General features: G+C 32.2%; 1 protein-coding gene across 1 annotated transcript in view; it reads right to left on the bottom strand.

Annotated features, from left to right (window-relative positions):
* NLGN1 (neuroligin 1) overlaps positions 1–22,028 on the bottom strand; it is a 662,036-nt gene that overhangs the window by 434,661 nt on the left and 205,347 nt on the right. Inside the window, exons 4-5 of the mRNA XM_039218377.1 lie at positions 17,946–18,005; positions 11,457–11,609 (exon numbers count right to left, since the gene is read on the bottom strand). Of these exons, the coding sequence (XP_039074308.1) occupies positions 11,457–11,609; positions 17,946–18,005 (213 nt within the window). The remainder of the gene's footprint in view (positions 1–11,456; positions 11,610–17,945; positions 18,006–22,028) is intronic.

Genomic DNA, 22,028 nt, shown 5'->3' with positions numbered 1-22,028 from the left:
TACCATCAACAAGACCTCACCTCATTTTTGTGGGACTAGACATGAGACCTGGCATGCACATAGTTAGTAGTCTTTACTACCTCCCCACATCCTCCACTATCAGTCACTCTTTCTATCTGTTCTCCCACCTAAGACATGCATATCCTAAGAACAGGACAAAGTGAATTAACTTGCACACTTATTGATCTTTGGATTATGTATGCAGAGCACCCTGCAAGTCTTGAAGATATTGGAAAACCAGATTTGCATTTATTTTGTATTTATTTTCTAGTTTAGGTGGCAAGGCGTCTACTATATTGAGCAGTTAATACACACAAAATAACAAGGGGAGTTGGTTTTCTGCGTACCAAAATGAAGGGTAGGCTGCCTAAGCTATGCAAGCAGACAGAAGAGACAGATCAATTTGGCTTGAGATAACTTTATAGAAGGTAGGGCGATAGCTCGGCTGTGTAGATTAAGCAAGATGAGAAAATTTGGCAAGTAAGCTGTTGGAAATGGTCCTGAAGTGAGGAGGCTAGCCTGGCTTAAGTATAAGGGACTTTCCAGAAACTAATAGAAGATAATGTTTGCTAAGAAGGAAGCAACACACTTCAGCAACCCTAAAATGGAAGGAAAAATCTGGAATGGATTCAGGAGTTGGTAAGAAATATTTAGAAATACAGAGCAGAGAAAATCTAAAGAATCTGGTATTCTGTTATGTTTTTAAGGATTATTTAAGGTGAGGTGCCGGGGTGGCTCAGTTGGTTAAGCATCATGGTTTCGGGTCAGGTCATTATCTCATGTTTTATGAGTTCTTGCCCCACAATGGCACTGTCAGCAGGGAGCCTGGTTGGGACTCTAGCTCTCCCTCTCTCTCTCTCTGCCCCTCCCCTACACACTCTCTCTGTCTCTCTCTAAATGAATAAACTTTTTTTTTTTTTTTAATTTAAAGTGTTTTTAAGGTAATTTAGCATGTAAGTTTGGGTCTGGGGCTTGGGAGTCAGCTGGAAAACCTGGTAACCCAAGGTGAGTAGTTAGTAGTAACAGGAATAGAAAAAAGGAGACAAATATAAGGTATTTTTTAAATGAACTATGTCAAGGAAAAGGGAACAATATCTAAATGTTTATGGAATAACTTATTCAAGGAAGAACTTCAGAAAGGGAAAGACATTACAAGGTGTTCTGGCAGATGAAGTTGCAGTATATTTTTAAGGCAAAGTAGTAAAAGTGGAAGAAATATCAAGGACCATGGCACTAGATCATGGGAAGGTAGGGGAAGTAAGGCCTTAGTTTCTTACTGATGGACCATTAGAGGTGGAAAAGGATCATTCGAAAGCAAGTGAAACTAAAAAAGCAAAATCCAAGGCTTTTTTTGGAACAAAGAGGAAATATTTTGATACTGGGTGAAGAAGACACTCATATCTCCATTAGGAAAAAAAATCATTAATGTGACTAACTTACACATCGCATGGCTTTCCTAGTCACAATAGGGCAGGTGAGGGGGAAAACCTTCAATTGTCTCTGAAAATTCCTATGATTATACTCTCATTCCATAGACTCAATAGCTAAGGGCTGGTTACTGCCCCCTGGGATCCTTTCCCTGTTTATTGTATTTCACAGACCAATTTTGCTCATTACATTCAAATAGAGAATTTTGCCTGGTTGTTTGTGGGTGGTCTGTTTGTTTGGATTTTTGCATTTTTACCACAGCTGCTTGTTTAAATGCTTATTTGGTTTCTAATATTACATCTTTTAAAACTATTTCAAAATATTTTATCTGTCATTTAATATTTAACTTTGAAAATGCATGGGGGAAAAAGAAAACAAAAACCAAACCCACAACTAGGCTAGCATGAGAGGTACCAAAAAATAAAAGAAAATGTTTCCTGAAGCCCTCATTCTACATTTCAGTTCCACAAATATTTTTTTTTTTCTTAACATCCTCATCTTTTCAGAAATACAACATATCAAAATTTGTACTAATAGTTTTGTTGGTTTGTTTCATGTTGATCTTCCTTATATACTTTGAAATCCAGAGAGGAAGGATTGAGTCTAATCTATATATGTGTGTATATATATATATATATATATATATATATGTATATATATATATATATATATATTTTTTTTTTTTTTCCATTGTGAACACAGACCAACCCAACTGCTGGAAATCTATAGTGGGCACTTATCAAATGCTTGTGAATTAATGAGTGAATACATGAATGACTGAGTTAAGATGATGACTTCTGCTCTGGAAAGAAACTAGATATCTTTTTGCTCATGGTTTGTTAGTTGAAGTCTTTTGAGTACATAAAAATAGTTGTCCAATTCTGGACCCAGAAGAACACCTTGACTAGGAATGAGGGAAATTTTTTATTCTATGTTCTTGGGTCTTATTCCAAATGACTGATCTTAATGTCTCAAGGAAATCATAAACCACATACGTTCAACTTCCTCCCTCTACAACTAAGATCTTAAATAAGGAGGTGTTAATAACACAGAAAGACAAATAAGGAGACATCATAATATAGTAATTTATTTCAGTCTCTTATATTGGCCAGTCTCTGGAACAATACAGATCATATTGATTCACACTCCTTCAAAACAAGAATTCAAAAGAGTTCTCTATAATGCTGGTTTGATTCATGAAAAATTTAAGATAATTAGAACCAAAATAAGTCATTTAAATAAGTGACTGTGGTAAAAAATGGAAAATGCTGGTTTGATTCATTCTATTATCATTCATTCTACTATTGGAAAAATCTTTATGTTGCTTTTTGTATAAAAGACAGATTTACATACTCACCTGGGTCAGCCAAGGCTTAGCTGGTCCCTCAGTTTCCCATGAGCAAAATATCTCCCTTATTCACTGACTTTACCAAGCATCTCACTCTAATGAGGCACACGCCATGTTTTTGTATCATAACAGATTCTCAACTTTGATCAAGGTCTAGGCCTGCTCAACACACTTTTTGAAATGCAAATCTAATCATGTCACTTATCTGCTCGATGCCCTATCATTGTTTCTCATTGTTCTTAGAAGTCCTACATCTTTAAAGAGATGCTGCCTGTTTTCAACCTTACCTGACACTACCTACCCAGTACTCCAAACATTCCAGCTGGGTTTGTTCAGTCCCTTTAACACACCAAACCTTCTCTTCCTCTGGCTTTCATCCAGATTTTCCTCACTTCCTGAAGCTCTGCCTCACCCTCCAATCAATGACCACATTGGATTAACACCTATTGATCCTTCAGATTCACATAAATTCATTCAACAAATATTTTTTCAGCAAATTCCATATGTCAGGGACTATTTCAGGCTTTGGAGCACTAGACAACCATAAAACAAACAGTCCAAATATAAATAGGAGATAATCAGGTATGGTCAATGTAATGCAAGGATCATTAAGAAGCAGATAACTTGTGATATGGTGGCTCTTGTTAGATTGGTTGAACACGGATGGTCTCTCTGAGAAGAAACATTCAAACCAAGATCAGAAGACTGGGAACTAGTTCCACACAGGTCTAGGGAGAGGGTACAGCAAGTATGAAATATCTAAAATGAGAATGAATTTGTTGTGTATAAAGAACAAACGATGGGGGCACCTGGGTGGCTCAGTCCATTGAGTGTTGGACTCTTGACTTCAGCTCAAGTCATGATCTCACAGTTTGTGTGAGGATCAGGGGAGCCTCCATGGGATTCTCTCTCTCCCACTCTCTCACTGCCACTCCCCTGTTCTCTCTGTCTCAAAATAAATAAACCCCCCAAAAAATAAAAGAACAAAAGATGACTAGAAATAGAGGAACAGCATTTTGAGATGAACTAAAATACAGGTACAAGAGGTACAGGCATTAAGAGATATGGATACATGATCCAGATTTATGAAAGGTTTTGTCAGACAGGTCAGGGAAGGAGTTTGAATTTTATTCTAAGTGAATAATGGAAAGCCACTGGAGGGTGGTAAGCAGAAAAGTGAGCTGGTACACTTTATGTTGTAAAAAAATAATCTGATTTTGCTGTATGGAGAATGGATTATAGGTATGGAGCAAAAATGAAAGGGGAAAATAACATAAGAGGTTCAAGGAGACTTAGCTTAGTTTGGGAAAGGGGGAAATTGAAAGGAGAAGACAGATCCAGGATGCATGTTGGAATAATTCAGCAAGAGAAGCTGATGAATTGAATGTTGAGCATAAAAGAGAGACAAATCAGAGGAAATCTATAGAGTTTTACTTGATTATCCAGACAAATGGCAGTGCTAGTGGCATCAGTATGGTGTTGAAGAGAAGACTGCCTGGGTTAGAAGCCTGGCTCCAGCACTTAATACCATTTGACCTGTCTGACTATAAATAACATACTTAATCTCTCTATTCATTTGTTTCTGCACTCATAAATTTGGGAAAATAACAACCCTACCTCGTAGGGTTATTATGGGAATTTAATAATGCAATTATTGTAAATTGCTTAAAATAGCTTTTGGAATATAAGAAGTCTTCAATGAGTATGGCTACTATGATTATTGCTATTGTTATATTGTTACAATTATTATAATAATTGTGAAAGACAATGAAATACACACATGAGAAAATCAAAATATAGCCATTGAAATATTCATTAGATATCTCCATGGAGTGTTGATAGGCAAAAGTATATAAGTTTGAAGTTTTAAGGAATAAGTCCTGAAAATACAGTGTTGGAAGTCGCTTCCATAGAGATGGTATTTAGAGCCATGCATGATGTCCCTTAGGGAGACGAAATAGAGAGGAAAAGGAAGGGAACCAACAATGCTGGATAATGCTGTTTCAACACTTAGAGACCAGGGTAAGAGCGAAAGAGCCAGGAAAGGAGCCTGAGAAGGAGCAGACAGTATGATAGGAAATAACGCTGGGGTGATGCCAAGAAAGAGCATACTAAGAAAGGACTAGTTAACTGTCTCCAATGCAATGGAGAGATCAAGAAAGATAAGAACAGAGAAGTGGACAATGGAATTAACAAACTGGAGGTGCTTGGGAATCTTGACAAGGGCTTTCTCAGTAGAATATAAGAAATGGAGACTTGAACGTCACCTCCTTTGCGAAACATTTCCTGAACAGGTTAACATTTGCCATTTCTCTAGTATATGTCATCTAGATAATTGTAAAGAAAGTTGACTTTGCACCAAATCATTATCTATGTAAAAGATATCATTTGTATAATTATTCATTTATTTTCCATCTTGCCTAATGGCTAGCAATCTACTGGATAGCAGGCATCATATCTCTCATGTTTTTCAAATTATCCTCAATAACTAGTAGAATGTCTGATATATAATATTGCTCAATTTATATTTAATGACTGAATAAATTAATAAATGACATTACATGACTTGTTCAAAAACACATTCTTTAAAACATTTTTATTTATTTTTGAGAGATGGAGACAGAGTACTAATGGGGGAGGGTCAGAGAGAGAGGGAGACACAGAATCTGAAGCAGCCTCCAGGTTCCAAGCTGTCAGCACAGAGCCTAATGTGGGGCTCGAACCCACCAACTATAAGATTATGACCTGAGTAGAAGTTGGATACTCAACTGACTGAGCCACCCAGATGCCCCCAAAAACATATTTTTTAAAAAGCAAACTTCTTTTAACTAACACCTACATTAATTGACGTACTTACTTTCAGGTTTTTCCTAAGTTGTCGGCATAACTAAATAATTGTATTGCAAGCCACCTGAAATTTTGGAGGAAGTTGAATAAAAATAGCAAACAAATAGTCTACTTTGCCCCGCGACATTAGCTGTCTTAAATTTCTTTATTCCAAAGGACAAACAATATCTCTACTCCAGTAGCTCATTTTAGAACTCAATCTAAAATTGATTACCATCCTACCCTTATTAGACCTCAGTTGATATAGATATTTGAGAAAAGAAATCTATGGACCAAGTTAACTGTCAATTGCTCTCAATTGGTTTTTAGTTCTATCCCATTATAAGTGAAATCACCAAATGTCTTCCTTGAATTGCATTTGGGTAGGTATTTTTATGACACTATAGAAATTGTGGGCATTTATTATTATGTTCTTGGCTTTTATAGAGTGTTAATATAAATAATCATATACTGAGAATATATCTGTATCTTCTAAGGACATCAAAACTATCACAGGATTCCAATTTTGTTCAGTGTTCCAAACAAAAACAAGCCATATGATAAATTTTCTAGGGTATGGTGTGAGAAAAAGCTGTATATTTTTTATTGGTTAATATATATTTTCTTTATCTGGTAATAACAATTACAAAATTTGTTCCATTATCCTTTTTACTTCTCATCTAGGAAATTACGATATACATTTTATATTCAATTCTAATACAGATTCATGGCCTAAGTTTCTGTATCTTTTGTCTAAAGTGTATTCCTATATGATTTTAGCAACTTATTTACATGTGTATTTTTGTCACAAATTATCTCCACTTTTTTGAAGTAGAAAGGGTGTGAATAAAGAAACACTGAAAGTGCTTTTCTCGTCCCTTCAGTTAAACCCAGAGATAATCTACTCTTCATGATCTTACTGAAATAAAACCAATCTTATGAAGACATTTTTGACTCTTCAAGGACAGCCTGACTCCCTCTTCTACCTCCCAAGAAAATATTTGGATCATCTTATAAAATTTAATATTTTACTATATATTGCTCTCAAATTTAAGGTCATATTTAAAGATTTTTGTTTATTTTTCTGTTTTAGGATTTACAGCCAAACAAAAATAAAAACAGTGCCAAAAAAAAGACAAAACAAAAACCAAGCCTAATGACAAAATATTGTACTGCTTCATAAATTAATAAGCTTTTCTCTTTTTAATTTTTTTCTTTTAATGTTTATTTATTTTTGAGAGAGAAAGAGAGAGAGAGAGATAGAACATGAGCAGGGGAGGGGCAGAGACAGAGGGAGACACAGAATTCGAAGCAGGCTCCAGTCTCCGAGCTGTCAAAACAGGGCTCGACGTGGGTCTTCAACTCACAAACTGTGAGATCATGACCTGAGCAGAGGTCAGTGGTCCAACCGACTGAGCCACCCAGGCACCCCAATATGATTTTCTTTTTTAAATCATAAGCATAACCTAGACTTTACCAAGTCTCCTTGAAGCTAGACTGCTCAGATTCAAAATGAATCTCAATCACTGCATATATAGGGATCTATCTGATATTCTTTGCATTTTAAAATTATTATAAAAATATTATTATAAATATGAAACGGAATGTCAATTATTGTTTTCTAGTGAATGTTTACTTCTCTGCTCTATTAGATTGAAACTGCCTAAAAATAAGCACTATATTGTTCTTACTTTTTATAGAAGATGTATGTTATTGGAGCAAACATTGTATATTTGATAACTGGGCACCACCACCATTATATTTACTTCTGTCACTTGTCTAATAATACTTGAAGTATTATCATAAGGTCGATAATATAGTTATAAGAATCAACAAATCTCATTAGGCATTTCTAACAGAATAAAAATTAATTCAGGTGTTCATTAAAGTTGATATGCAGTAAAGTAAAAAAAACACACACAAAAATTTGTGTTTTAAATGACTTAGCCTTACAATTCTTCAAATATAAGTATATACTCTTCAAACTTTTTCCTCAGACATTAGATTCCTAAAACTCTCCAAATTTCAGATAGATATTAGTACTTCTAAAATTTTTAAAACAAATGTTTTCTAGTCTAAATCATGCAGGTTAGAATTATGAACACATAATTGCCTCCAAAATATTCATATAAAGATCAAAGTTATATTAAATTTCCACCAGATAAAAATCGTGTTTGCCTAAATTAGATCCTAATAGTGGTATTAAATTTTTTCATTTTCTCTAAAAATAACTCTTAAATTTATTCTAAATTTAAAGAGGCAGTTGAAACACATTTTTAACACTAAATTAGTTAATATATTTTTCAGTTTTGAGATGTGAAAATATATCATTTAGTTTCTATTTTCAAGTGTTAATTGCACAATACCCCATCCTAATAGTGTGTAATTTTTTTCATATTTCCTTCTGGTTCTTGCTCTTAAGTACATATGTTTATCTTATTTACAACCATAATACTTAATATTATTTCCCCCTTTTAGGCTTTTGAGAAATGTAATCAAAACACTTCTCCTTAAATTTCCATTACGGTAATTTTACCTTATGGTTTTAAAAAATTATATATAATGTTAAAAATAAGTCTGTTAACAGTGATTTTAAATGTATTTTAAAGAACTATGCAACAACGTACTAAATAACAGAAAATGAAGAGTTAAAGCTGGCTGAGGACAAAGAATGTATACAACTAGAAGTGAAAGAAAGTCTAACTGTTCAGTATACTGAATGAGATAAGGTTGCAAAGGGCTCAGAGAGGAAACAGGGAAGTGAGATTAACAGGCAGAGCCCTGCCCTCCCTTTTTTTTTTTCAACCTTTTTATCCCCTCTCCTTTTTTTCAATCTTATTAGCAATTTTTCTTACTATCAAAATAGTGATAGCCTATATTATCACTCCAAAGGAAACCACAAAAGGGTCTGGGTTGATAAACTAATTCCCATTTGTTCTTAACTTCATCAAAACGATATTGTAACAGGAGATCTTTTTTCTTCTATTCCAGTTTACTTTGCAGTGAACAAAATCTTATTTTCAACATGAAATGCTTTAAACTGAAACCTTGCCTCTAGATAGCTGTATAAATTTTATTACCAAAATACTGTCATATTTGTAGTTATTACTAAGACAAACAAACAAACAAATAAAGCCTGTAATATTTTTCCTCTGGGATAGTAAGATCAATCAACACTAATTACATTACCTGTTTCAGACATCTCAATTATTTCTGCCAATCCTCTGAGAGCAACAGTTTTGTAATTAGCCAAATTGTACATTGAACCCCCAAATTCATATCCTTCATACCAAAGCATCCAAACCGAAACACAGATCAGAATTTCCTCTGATGTGGGACCAAATCTTATCTTCTACTTAATTTCCAATACTCTCCCACATGCAAACTAAACAGCAATAATTTTGGATCCCATACCAAAGAAACATGGCTTACCTTGTTGTATACCACACATGCAAAGTGTACTGAAACAAATGTTTCAATAATTTAGTTTTCATGAATTAATTCACTTAAATCTATTTTCACAAAGCCCCGATACATACTCTAGGAACAAAGTGACCAGAATATACCTGCTCCAGAACTAGTGTTCCAAAATGCATCTAAAATTGTTCACCAACAGAGTTTTGTGCTTCATCATGTTGAGAGGTCTAGAAAGGACACCTGATTCTTAATGCTGATTATTAGTGAGCAACAAAGGAGCCACCTGAAAGTTAAATCCTAAACTGTAGTACAGCAGAATATGTAGCACTGAGAAAAATCATCCATCATCAACACCAACTCTGCTTGCCATTTTACAGACCAAGCAATTGACCAATTTCTTCATTTTTTAGCTGGTTAATCTACTGCCCTGCAATTCAGTCATTCAGAGCATGGTGTTTAGAGATAGGATATGAGCACAAATACAGGATTCAAATTGGACCAAAGTCAAGTCCTCATCAGTTCTGAATACATAAAAAAAAAAAAAAGGCAAAGATTTAGTAAATTAGCAGCTTGATTTATGGAATCTTACTTTATGTGAGTACAATTAAACAAAGTGAGGCAACATAAGGTGTGGCCAAAAGATTTTTTTAATTAAATAAATATATATGATTAAGTGGACGGCCAAGTCCTTGAAAACATTGCTGTAACAATTTGGCATTTAATTTTAATTTTCAACTGGCAAACTCGTGACTGCTTCAGAATTTTCAACTTGAGAAATTCATAAAAAACATAAATATAACAATATAAGCAACTAAGCTATAAATAATACTTAAAATTAAATGTATTAAAGTCAATTGAAATTAAATAATTAAATGTATTAAATAATTAAAATTAAATGTATTAAAATATTGAAAATTCTTACATTAAAGTTGCATAAAAACAAATGACAACACTAAGATATTTAAAATTAAGAAGATGATTATGAACATCTCTTTATATATCTTTCTAATATACAGTTTTCATTGGTGGGAAAATACACATTCCCACCAACTGAAATTTTAAGAACACTGGAAGCAATGCCTGATTAGACACTATGGGAAACTAAAGTGTACTTGAAAAATGTTACAGAAATATCTGACAACTAAATTTGCCATGTTACACCTATTTTCCAACATACTCCAAATTCAAAATAGAAAACTAGGAAAAGATCAAGATTTCACTTTGCAAGGCATTGTATCCCCTTCCCCAAAACATACAAACTCAATTGAAAAAAAATATTCTTTTTTTATATTTTGAGAGTGGCATGAACACACGCTTATGATTACATAGAAGTAACCAACAGTGAAGAGGAAAAACAACACTGATTTTCAATGGCCAAATATATGATATGAACGATTATTATAAAAGAAAATCTAACTTAATTTCCTTTTCTAAAATCTTCTAAAGAATGAGAGTGAGGTGCATCTTTCTGTGAAAGTAGCAGTATAAATTGTATACCTTTAAAAAGTGTATAGTATGTGATAAGACTTTAAGAACAATTAAGATTAAAAAGATAAAATCTTTTGTGATCAATTGTACTCTTTCAGGAAATACTCTTAACTAAAATACCACAATAAAAGTGTTTTATTAAATGATAAAGTAATTTCATTCCTAAAATTGTGGCAATAGCATGAACATAAACTTACACAAGTAGAATATCAAGTTTATCCTTTAATAATGGGTTAAGTTATTACATAAAACAATGTCTCAGAGTACTTGATAAGTTATTTTGAAAATAATATTTCCCTATAATTTTCTTCAAACCAATGATCTCCAATTTGGTTTTGTTTTACATATATATACAGTATTGCCTTGAACTCTTTATGACTCTCTGATAATGCATGTTTTCCAAATCAAATATTTCAATATAAATACATTTAGACAAATATTTTTAATTCTTATCTGACCAACTTTTTAAAAACCCAAACCTATACCACAAGGACAGACAATCATTCCCCAAAGCCAGTCCATCCACATAGTCTCAAAGAGACTATAAACTTGTTTCTAAGCTCATGTCAAATTTCAGGCAATTTCATGGCATTGTAAAAAAGAAAAGTAGAAGGAAAAATTTGTCCAGGGACTAATTTTCCTTTTGAAAGGCCCTGACTCTGTTGCCTTTCACAGTTCTATAAAGGGAAACCAGGAAAAACATGACTCAACAGTGTGAATAATTTCGCTACATTTTACCTTCAAATTTAAGAATTTACCCTGTTTTTCATCATGTATTTATGAATGGACTTACAGAATTTATTAAAAATATCAAAAACTTTGGTTCAAACAAAATCAACAAGCATAGAACAATGAGGGAAACAAAGCAAAGCGAAACAAAACAAGTCAAAAACAAAACTGTCACATACTTCATGGATTAATGGTGAAAAGAAAAGAAGAGACTTCTTACCAAGTACCCCAAGTCGATAGTTGACTGTGATGACGATCACATTGCCATAACTTGCCAAGACACTCCCATCATATAAATTTCCAGTACCTTCCATATATGAACCACCATGGATATACACCATCACTGGTTTGGGACCCCCACTGTCCCGAATATCTGAAAAACAAATGGTTGGCAATTGTTCTTATCCTCAAAAAAACACAAATCATGAGGTAGAGAATAAATTTTCCATTTTAGGGACAAAAGAGCATGATTTTAATATAGTTCTTTAAATTGCTGTTTTGTTAAAGTGTTTCTTCAGCAACTCATATAATGAGCTATTGTGAAAAAAAAGCAATAGATATCCACTGTGTTCTAGATGAAATTCTGTTTAAAATTATAATCTGAATTTCAAAATTTGGACAAATTGAAAATAGGTGTGAATGTTAGTGTTTTTTGATTGATTTCTAAAGTTACAGTAGAACAAAAAGAATGATAATCACTCTTAGAGCTGTTGCCTTTAAATGTCCTGGATCTCATATGCAATTTATGAATCATATATTAAGGACAATGCTATTGCTGCTATTTTGAATAAAACACTATGTTTTTCCATTTCTTATTTACTATAAAGATTTTATTAAATGCATCATAATTATATTAAATAATTTCTGCTCTAATTTGTGAACATAATTATAAAACTGTGTTATGGGTTGCAGGAAGTTCATTTCATGACTCTAGTATTAATTTTCAGATGAGTGTCTGGGTAGTAAAGTCTCCCATTTTAGTTTTTGCATGTAGAGGATGTCACTTAAATGATGTTTTTTAGTTAAGTCTGGGTTATTTGTCCAATCCACCTACCCTACCCTTTGGAAGAAGGAAATAGACTAAATTATATTTTTTCACCTCTTTGTGTAATATTATACTCTTGTTAGTCCTACTTTGGCTGTCTGATTTTGTCATGTACACATGAAACAGAATATAGCTAAGTCCAGGTGTGAAGTGCCAAAACTTAAGATGATGTTAAAGTGATTTCTACAGCTCTGAGTTTTAATCAACTGTGCTTGTTTTTGTAAGATACTATTCCCAAATTTTGTAGTTTTCAATAAGGATCTAGAAATAATATATAAGGGAACCATAAGATAATTTTAATAAGTATTAAGAATGCCCTAATTTCTTGAGAAATACATGCTTAATTTTATATTGGCAAACCTGGTTATAACTATTATATACTGAAATATTATATATGTATGTATATAATTATGAATTTATATATACATATATAAAACACTACTCTTCTATAATAGCTCATTATCTCTTCTACTTACAATTGAAACAGAATTAGATCAAGTGTATTATCTTCTTGTTAATGCCAATGTTAAAAGTGTCACTTAAAATTCTAGTTTTGTTCCTTAGCTTTTGATATTTTTTTGTCAAACTTATATTTCCTACATCTTTACAATTGAGGTTTCTGCTTTCAGAATGGACTAATAGAATACTAACTCATTGAAAAGTCTGGTGATTATTTAGGTGCTGGTTTACATTCCTGTGAAAAGGATGACTAATATCTCAATTTTTCTACTGTAATAACAAAGTGACTTTCTTAAATGAAAAATCCTTTAGGATCAGGAATTGCAGCTCAACACGTTTGTCCAGATTTTCAAATTGGACAAAGAAGCTCATTGCAGTATTTAGAGACTTTTTAAAAAGACTATTTTAAATTTGACTAATACCAGTATATAAATTTACCATAAGCCTGCCACTCCCAAGGGTGTACTTGAGAAGTATATCTTACTTTTAAGTGGTGAGAAGATACTTTGGCATAGAAGCTATCCATCAGACACAGCTACATTTAGAAGAAAAATCTATTATTATTAGAAGAAAAACATTTGTTTTCTCCTTAAATCCTTGTGAGGGAAAATGGTATTCACTCATTTGTAAAGATTTGAGGGCTTGTGGAGATGTTAGGCTTACACAGAGAAAACAATCCTTTGGAAATTTTTAAACTATCCTCCATTTTTAAATGCCTGTTTGCTGCATACAATTTTCACTTATTTTTCTAGTATGGTTGGCACTGAAGAAGCAATAATAAATTATTAAACTGAAATCATTAACTGACTGCTCACAGCAGACACTGTACTCTGCTAATTGTATGCTTGTAGGTAGCACAGAGGGAGACTGTTTCAGAATTCTTCTTTAATTAAAATTACATAGAATTACAAAGCACCAACTGTGAACAGTAATGAAATCTTGGTAGAACCATTCTGTTCACCTGGAAAACAATACAGGCACACATTGAGAAGACTTGCCACATTTTATACCTAATAACAGAATGAAGTGGACATTGTCAGGAAACACTGAAAATATGACAATACATCCTAGGAGCCTTTTGAGTGGTATCTCTTTATTTTTCTTTGAAAATTAGACTGGAAAAAATTACTGATAGTTTGGGCTGATTCTAATTTCCAATTTGTCTTTTCAAACTTCTGAAAGATTTCAGCCTTGTCTAAGAACTTAATATATCAAGCAGGCTTTTTTTCATAAAGTTATATGAAATTCTAATGCTATGTTCTGAAGAGTATTTCTTTTTGCTTGATATAATCCTGAAGCTAATTCTATATGCAGTATTAATCAATAAATAAGTAAAATTATTGTGCATAACAACTCATAAAATTGCTAATAAAGTTTGGAAAGATGCCATATTTTATTACAGAACAATTGATATTCTATGATATTGTTTTATCACTGTGGTCTATCCTAGACTTTACTTTCTTTATAGTATACAGTCTTTTCGATACAAATATAAATAGTAAATAGTTTAAATATAGTAATATCATAATATAATAATAAAGAGTTTAAATTGTATTTATATTTTCTTTGATATTTTTAAAAACAATCTTTGTAAGTGAAACAAATATATCAGCTCACTATTGAACGCTATTTACTAATGTCATTCTTTTAATTATAAAGTTTGGGGGAGCCATTATATTTTTAGTGCAAATGTATTAAATGTCTTTTAGTAATTTATAATGAATTTATTAGAGTTAAGTCATCCTTCTAAAGCTTGTCTAATATTTTTCTTTATAAATAAAGTGGATTTCACCTAAGATTTCTGACTTTGCCTAAACAGCTGCTACTGACTTTACTAAAATCAAAACCACTCTCAGAGATTTAAACGCTAGTTTGGGGCACCTGGGTGGCTCAGTCGGTTAAGTGACTGACTGGGGCTCAGGTCATGATCTCAAGGTTCATGAGTTCAAGCCCCACATCTTGCTCCGTGCTGACAGCTCAGAGCCTGGAGCGTGCTTCCGATTCTGTGTCTCCCTCTCTCTCTCTGCCCTCCCCTGCTTCTGCTCTGTCTCTCTCTCTCTCGAAGATAAATAAACATTAAAAAAGAAACAACTAGCTCAGGACCAGTGAAAATATGAAAGTTCATAACACATATTTATATTTTCCATTATGTGCATTTTTTAAGGCTTTACCAAACATCTAAATCTCTGCAAAGAGTAGAATAGTAAAGAGGAAATACTACATGGAAGGTTATTTTTATGGTAAGAAAGTATTTAAGTGTTTCAAGTTAAAAAAAAAAAGTAATAAACTTGGAATCTGAATAAATGTCTGTATTTTACGTTTTAGTAACTATTTTATCTTTCTGATAAACCAAAATTTTAAGGCCAATGTGGCAAGTGTCAATAGTTCTAGGGCAATTAATGGGGATTTATTTGTGCCTGACAACCAGGGTTTGGAAATCACATTTCTCCTTAATGGTCTTAATGAATAATTATTAGTCACATAACTCCTTAAACAAGTTTAGTGGTTTCCTTTAAAAAACAAAACAAAACAAAACAAAACTCATGAAGTTTTTAATTGCCCATAATTTAGAGGTTTTGGCATTTAAAAGTTTTTAAAATGTGGGTCAGTTTAAGTGAATGAGAGGCACATGCCAGTCAATGCCTCTGGTAGCCTCTGAATGCAGAGGCTGACATAGGGACCTTGAAATCTAGTAAAAGATTTCGGTTATCAGGGAGTAATGGAGAATAGGTAACTAGACTTTTGACTAAATTAAATGGAAATAATTTATCAAGTAGTTGATATTTATTTGCTTTATGTCTAGTGATATTGATTTAAACTTTGGAACAAATTGGGGCTCCTGGGTGGCTCGGTTGGGTGTCCAACTTCAGTTCAGGTCGTGATCTCACGGTTCATGGGTTCAAGCCCTTCATGGGGCTCTGTGTTGACAGCTAGCTCAGAGCCTAAAGTCTGCTCCTGATTCTTTGTCTCCCTCTCTCTCTGACCCTCCCCTGTTCACACTGCCTCTCTCTCTCTCCCTTTCTCAGAAATAAATAAAAACATCTTAAAAAAAATTAATTTGGAACAAATTAAATGTGAAAGTTGGCCTTGGTTTTTATTCACACTCACATCTATAAAACTATTGTAAAAGAAATTCAATAGTAGATGCTCAGACTTTTCTACAAAGGGATTTTTTTTAAATCATAAAATAATTGATTTATCTTTCTTGTCTTCTAAACAATTATCCAAAATGACAGCACAATGGAATAGACTCAACTTGAATTGACTGCTCTTATATTCTACACTTTTGAGCATTTAAAATATTTATTGATTTGATAACTCTTATGACTGACTGGCTCAGTACTTATCCTGAATATTACCTGCCAATTTAAACAGGGGTTTATTACATTTTTAATGGCTATTTAAAAAATGTTAAATGTGCTTCAAAATAAATCTATAAAATAGATTCACATTTACAGTGCTTAGCTCACTCTAGTGCCTCAGAAGTATCTTTTGTAAACATGTAAATATCTTACTTGATGCTACTTTACCAAAAGAAAAGAAGTACATTAAGTCAGTAATCAAAATATTTTTAAATAGGAAAATTATGTGTACCAACATTGTGAGTACTTTCTTGGAGTTTACAAGGCTACACACTAAGTAGTCCTTTATATTTAAGTATTATTTAGATAACAAATGTCTTGGAGTTAAGAATTTTCAGAGGTAAGGATTTTTTCAACAAATCTCAAAGCCCCTAAGTGGAAGCAGTCTTCTTAGCTGTGAGAACAAAGTCAATAAATGTCTTGAATGTTTGAAAACTTCAGATTTCCAACAGTGCTTTTAAAAAGTACAATTTGTATTTTAACATTATTAGCTTATTTTTGGCTATTTAGCATTCAAAATGATAACTCTTGGACAGTTATGATTTATTTCAAATATTAATAACTGTTTTGTGTTTTATCTTTAATCCACTTTTGGGGTTCATAGTAAACACATTTTTAATCAAAGTTCATCAAATTCATTTAATCAAAATATTTCTTAAATGTTATAAAATATTAAAACACAGTATTATTTTTAAACATTTAATACTTCACCTATACTTTTCTACTGTGAAGTTGTTTAGTAAATATATATGTCAATGAAAATAATTCAAATTGTTTAGTAAGGATGCATTCATTCATGGTTGTAACTCATGGACCTAGTATTTCTGCTGGCCTGATTGTGGCTTATTTTATTGTATAAAACCATTCTCCTATATTATTAATATTTTTATAAAATTTAATTTCTAGGGCTGGGAGTTAATTTTAAGCATGAGATTACATTAGTCACTTCTCTAAGAATCATAATTAGGGTAGCATTTAAAAAAATAATCCTAATTAGAATGAAAGTGAACTGAAAATATCATTGGGCCTCTCTGAACACTCCACCTAACACTACATAAAGGTACACAATAGAATAAGAAATGTCCAATCAATCTAGCAAGTATTTACATTTATAAAATATATCAGAACTGTACATCATAAGAAAGTTAGAAAGAGAAAACAATTTTGATATTAGCAAAGTAGGAAATATTTTACTGCTTACAGTGGCAATACTTTGAAAATCAGATTTCTATTTGACTGTCTAGAAAATATCTAAATAGGTGGAATGCCTTTATACAATTTAATTTATTTACATAATTTTTAAAGCTAATTAATAGAAAGCAGTACTGTGGTCATCTAAATTATTTTGCTCAAGAAACACTTTATATCAGTTTTTAGTTTTCCTTCATTTTATTGGGTATGGGTTTTGTTTTAAACAAATATCAGATGTAAAAATGAAACACATTTTGATATTGGGTAAAATATTTACATAGATTAGAAAACATGCAAAATGGGTACAAAGAGACTACAGCGGAGAGATTGTTAGTTCAAAGAATATGGACAGATTTCAGTCAAAACATGGGATGAAACATATCAAAAGTCAGTTCAAGAAAACAAAAAAAAAATGCCTCTCTTTCTAAAACATTTCAATGGTTGGCATCAAAATGTAAAACTTAACATTCATTTTGAAAAAAAAAATTAAAAATGTATATTTATATGTAACAACAAGCAAGAAGACAAAACACATCAAAAACGGGAATTAAAAACAACTCTTCAAAAAAAGACAAGAAGTAAAAAAATAGAAAGGGGTGGAAAAAGTGATTGAGGCCCTTGTCATGCAAATAGATTTGGTGGAAAAAAATACCTTCATCTTCAGCACCGTCATTATCACCTAAATCATCTGTCTGTTTCTTTGTAAGGGGACCTAGGATTGAGAACGGAGAAATGGAGGGGAAAAAAAAGACAATTCAAGAATAAACAAGACTGAGGGAAAAAAATAAATGTAAATACTAAAATTCTCAAGGGTATTTCCAAAAAGAGCGGGGAAGTGGTTAAGTCAAAGTTGATTATTTTGTTTAAGAAAAAAAAAAAAAAGAATCCCTTTCCCCAAAATATCTTATAGAAGATTTGGTTTGTGAATATATCCAGCATAAAAAATACATTATGGTTTGAAACTCAAGTCATAAGCAAAGGAAATGATTTTTTTTAATATCCGCTGCATATAAAAAAGTAAACAGTTTTAGCTGAAAGAACGTAATTTATTCAGTGTCTTTTCTAATTTGAATTGGTGACAACAATAAAGAAAGTAGGCCAAACATCTTTAATTTGGGACAATATAATAACATTAGGGAAAACAGAGATATGAACATTTTTACGGTGTTTTTTTTTTCTTTTTTCTCCTTTTTTTTGGTAAAAGCATTAACACTTGGATTTTACATATTTCTATATCATACATTTTTCAAAACTGTGACTTTTTAAAATTACTTGTCATTAAACAAATATTTCCCCATTTGTTTTAATTAAATATTAGCTGTGGATTTAAGACATTTGCAACCTGCACAAAAATATGAACAGATAATCACATCAGTCTGTATAGCAAAACTACCATCATTAGAAGTCAGTGTTTAGTTATTAAGAAAGTTACAGAGTCAGGGCTTGTATTTCATAAGCAATTTAGTAATATAATGGAATTATGCCCTTGTACAATTTTATGTCCAGTATAGTTATTTATAATGGAATCATGTTTTAGGATAGTAATTGCATTAAAACACTGTAAATGTTTAATAAATGTTTTACTATACTTAACAATACTAATTTGCTAAAATAAAAGAGCACACCAAAGGGGAAGTGAAAGGCCATTTGAAAGTAATTTTAAGTGTCACATTATTGACATATTCAGCACAACAAAAAAGCAAGTGAAGCCCCACGTTTCTTTTTGTTTCCACAACCATTTAATTTGTATGACATTTCATAATCCTCATGCAAAAAGCAATCATTACAAACACAGGACACTCAAGTTAAGACAGCCAAACACAGCAGTAAGCAAGAGAGAATTTTGTCATGCATAAAATAAGAGTCACAGAAAAAGGAAGGGGGAGAAAAGACTGAAAGTCATGTATTGATTTCAATAATATAAATAGAAAAGAAGCAGGCATTAACTGTTAGCACATTTCATAGGGAAGGATTGTTAAACATTTGGAGAAAGATTTCTGAGTCTTTTCAGTGATTGTTGTGCATTATGTTTATAATTCAAACTATACCTATTATCACAACCCTCAAAGAATGAAAAACACCATCCCAGAAAATGGAAGGAAAAAAATACAGAGAAATAATCCAGTTATGTTTCATCAGCTCAAAGAAACATCCTTGAAAAATAGTACTAACTGGCAAAGATCCAAAACTGGAAATGAAGAAATTGATGATGTAACTGAAGGGGCCCATTGACTACTCAATTGTAAGGTCATGATTTCAAGGTCATTCCAAAACAGCCAGAGGAGCTGTACACAATACATTAAGTGATTTACTTTTATATCACTCTTGCAAGCAATCATTCCATTAAGGGAAAACCTACATGAAAATAAATCTATGTTAATTGATACTCAGCTGTAAGTTCACAGAAATCTACATTTCTTTAATATGACCCTGTTTAGTGGAAAAAATACCCTCAATGTTATTGGAAGTCTATGCAACAATGTTGCTATATCTGAAAAATAGAGATTTTTTTCAATTTAAATTTGAAAACTGATATATCAAAAACTCTATTTGAAATATTCCCAATTTTAAAACATGACACAAAATATTAGGCTTATAAAATTATGTTTTCAAACTTTTTATTTTTCTTTAACTACCTTAGGCAGTACATGAACAGACTTCAACAATTATGATTTGTTGCATTTCTATTTTCAAAGATGCTATAAAGAAGTTATAGTTTTATTTACTGGTTAACAACACCGTTTAAGTGCAGTGGTCATTATTTATTGCTGCCAAAACCACTATCTACTTTCCATTTTTTTGCCAAATCACTAATTTGCTTAATTCTTGGCTCTATTAAGAAACCACTAATATGAGCTCATTTTTTTTTTCTGAATCAATTTACTAAAATTTGGATACACATGTAAAACCCATCACAATTAAATTAAGTCACTGTCTTCATTTTGTGCAGGATTCTTTTTGGACAATTCAAGCCAAGTGTCTTTCTTTTCTGTCCTAAGGTACCCCAGACAATTTACATGACTTCTTCAGGAAATCATTCAGCTTCTATAGCCAGTAGTTTTACATACTTGGCACACACACAAAATTGCTGGTTCTTAGGTCTGTATAAGATGCAATAATAAGAGAATTTTCATTAAAACTTGGTCTCCCACTTGTTTGCATGTGGCACATAGTTCTCAGATGCTAACTGACTTTGGGTATGCATAAGTAGTGAATCAATGGAAATAATACTGCATATACAATGAGATGACTTTTTCATGGGTGAAATGGTTGAACCATCTTTTTTTTTCATTATTTGTTATCACCTTCCTTACTCAGGAAGCTGCATGCCTCTTAACTAATGTGGGATAATGATATGGAACACCGTTTACTGTAGTAAATCTGAAGAACAAAAAACAGATATAAATATTGCTTCAACATCAAAAATAGATGGCGACATCATTCTTTTAGAGAAAGATTAAGTCAAGTTCTCTCAACTAAAGAATTTCATTTACTGAATACTAAATAAAATCTTACTATCACAGGATATTAAATTGTTACCACACTGTGGGTTCCAGCAGTAATTTTGTAATTCCACCATAACTGGGTTTTCTTCCTATCAAGAATTGTTTATACATCTGATTTTTTAAAGATTCCCTGGGAAGAAGAGGGCTGATAATAGTTTTTGGCAAAAATAATATAAAAAGAAAAACAAAAAAAAATAGATTTCCTTTATCTCATATGCCTACAGCCATGGAGAACAAATATCTGAGAGGGTCCAGGAATGCAAATTAAAAAAACTCAACCTTGGTTTCTTTGAGGAAGCCTCAAGTAAACATGTGCTTGTGGATTACAGAAACAGATTCCTACAGAATCTCAAGATTCCTTATTCTCAGGTTAGAAGGAAAACAGTCTGTTACCTTGAGCTCCCTTCTTTTTAGATATCGGCAACACGGGCTCATTTTTTCTTTACTCTAAACTTACATAATTTGGTATAAATACTGATGTTAAATTTTTCTTAATTGAAAGAAAATATAGTAAGAGGTAATTGTCATTAATAATCCTAGGAGAATTAGGAAACCATATTTTAGAGACCACATAAATTGATCAACATGATTTCCACAAAGGTTAAAACATTTATCCTTCAACAAAAATACATAGCAATCATTAACCACATTCCAACCACAGTGTATGCTTCTTTTAAACTACAAACTGCATTTTCGATATCAGCAGGTTAAATGGGTATCTTAAAGCACCAAAATATAAAGCGAATGAGTCCTTTAAAACCTGAAGAAGTGATTTATTTTACCTTGAAACTCTATAGGATCTGTCCTCCTTGAGGAATGCACACATAACTCTCATTAGAGTTAATAGGAAAGTGGACCTCATGTCATTTTGAAAGGGTGTGAGAGTAATTACTATATTTTATATCTCTTATAGGCAGTAAATAGATTCAGTGGTAAAACAACAAGACTAGGAAGGTAAAGGGAACTCCTAACCATGAACTTTCAACTCATTTAAATCCAAAATAATTCCTTTGCCATTATTATGAGCATAATTCAAAGTACTGAACTTTACAAAGGACTTATGATACAGGCATACGTTTTAGGATCCGACCATAGTGCCTTTTATTTTTTTTAAAAAAGGTATAAAAATATCAGCATTTCTCTGTGGTTAACTGAAGAATAATCATGAGGCTCTGAAATAATTACTATCCACCCATATTAATGCTGCTTTTTATCATTCTCTTTGATGA

This window comes from Hyaena hyaena, unplaced genomic scaffold (assembly GCF_003009895.1).
Source record: "Hyaena hyaena isolate Hyena2069 unplaced genomic scaffold, ASM300989v1 scaffold_755, whole genome shotgun sequence".
In the NCBI taxonomy this organism is placed as follows: Eukaryota; Metazoa; Chordata; class Mammalia; order Carnivora; family Hyaenidae; genus Hyaena; species Hyaena hyaena.
The sequence above is the reverse complement of the archived record's forward strand: the minus strand, read 5'-3'. Positions and strand labels throughout refer to the sequence as shown.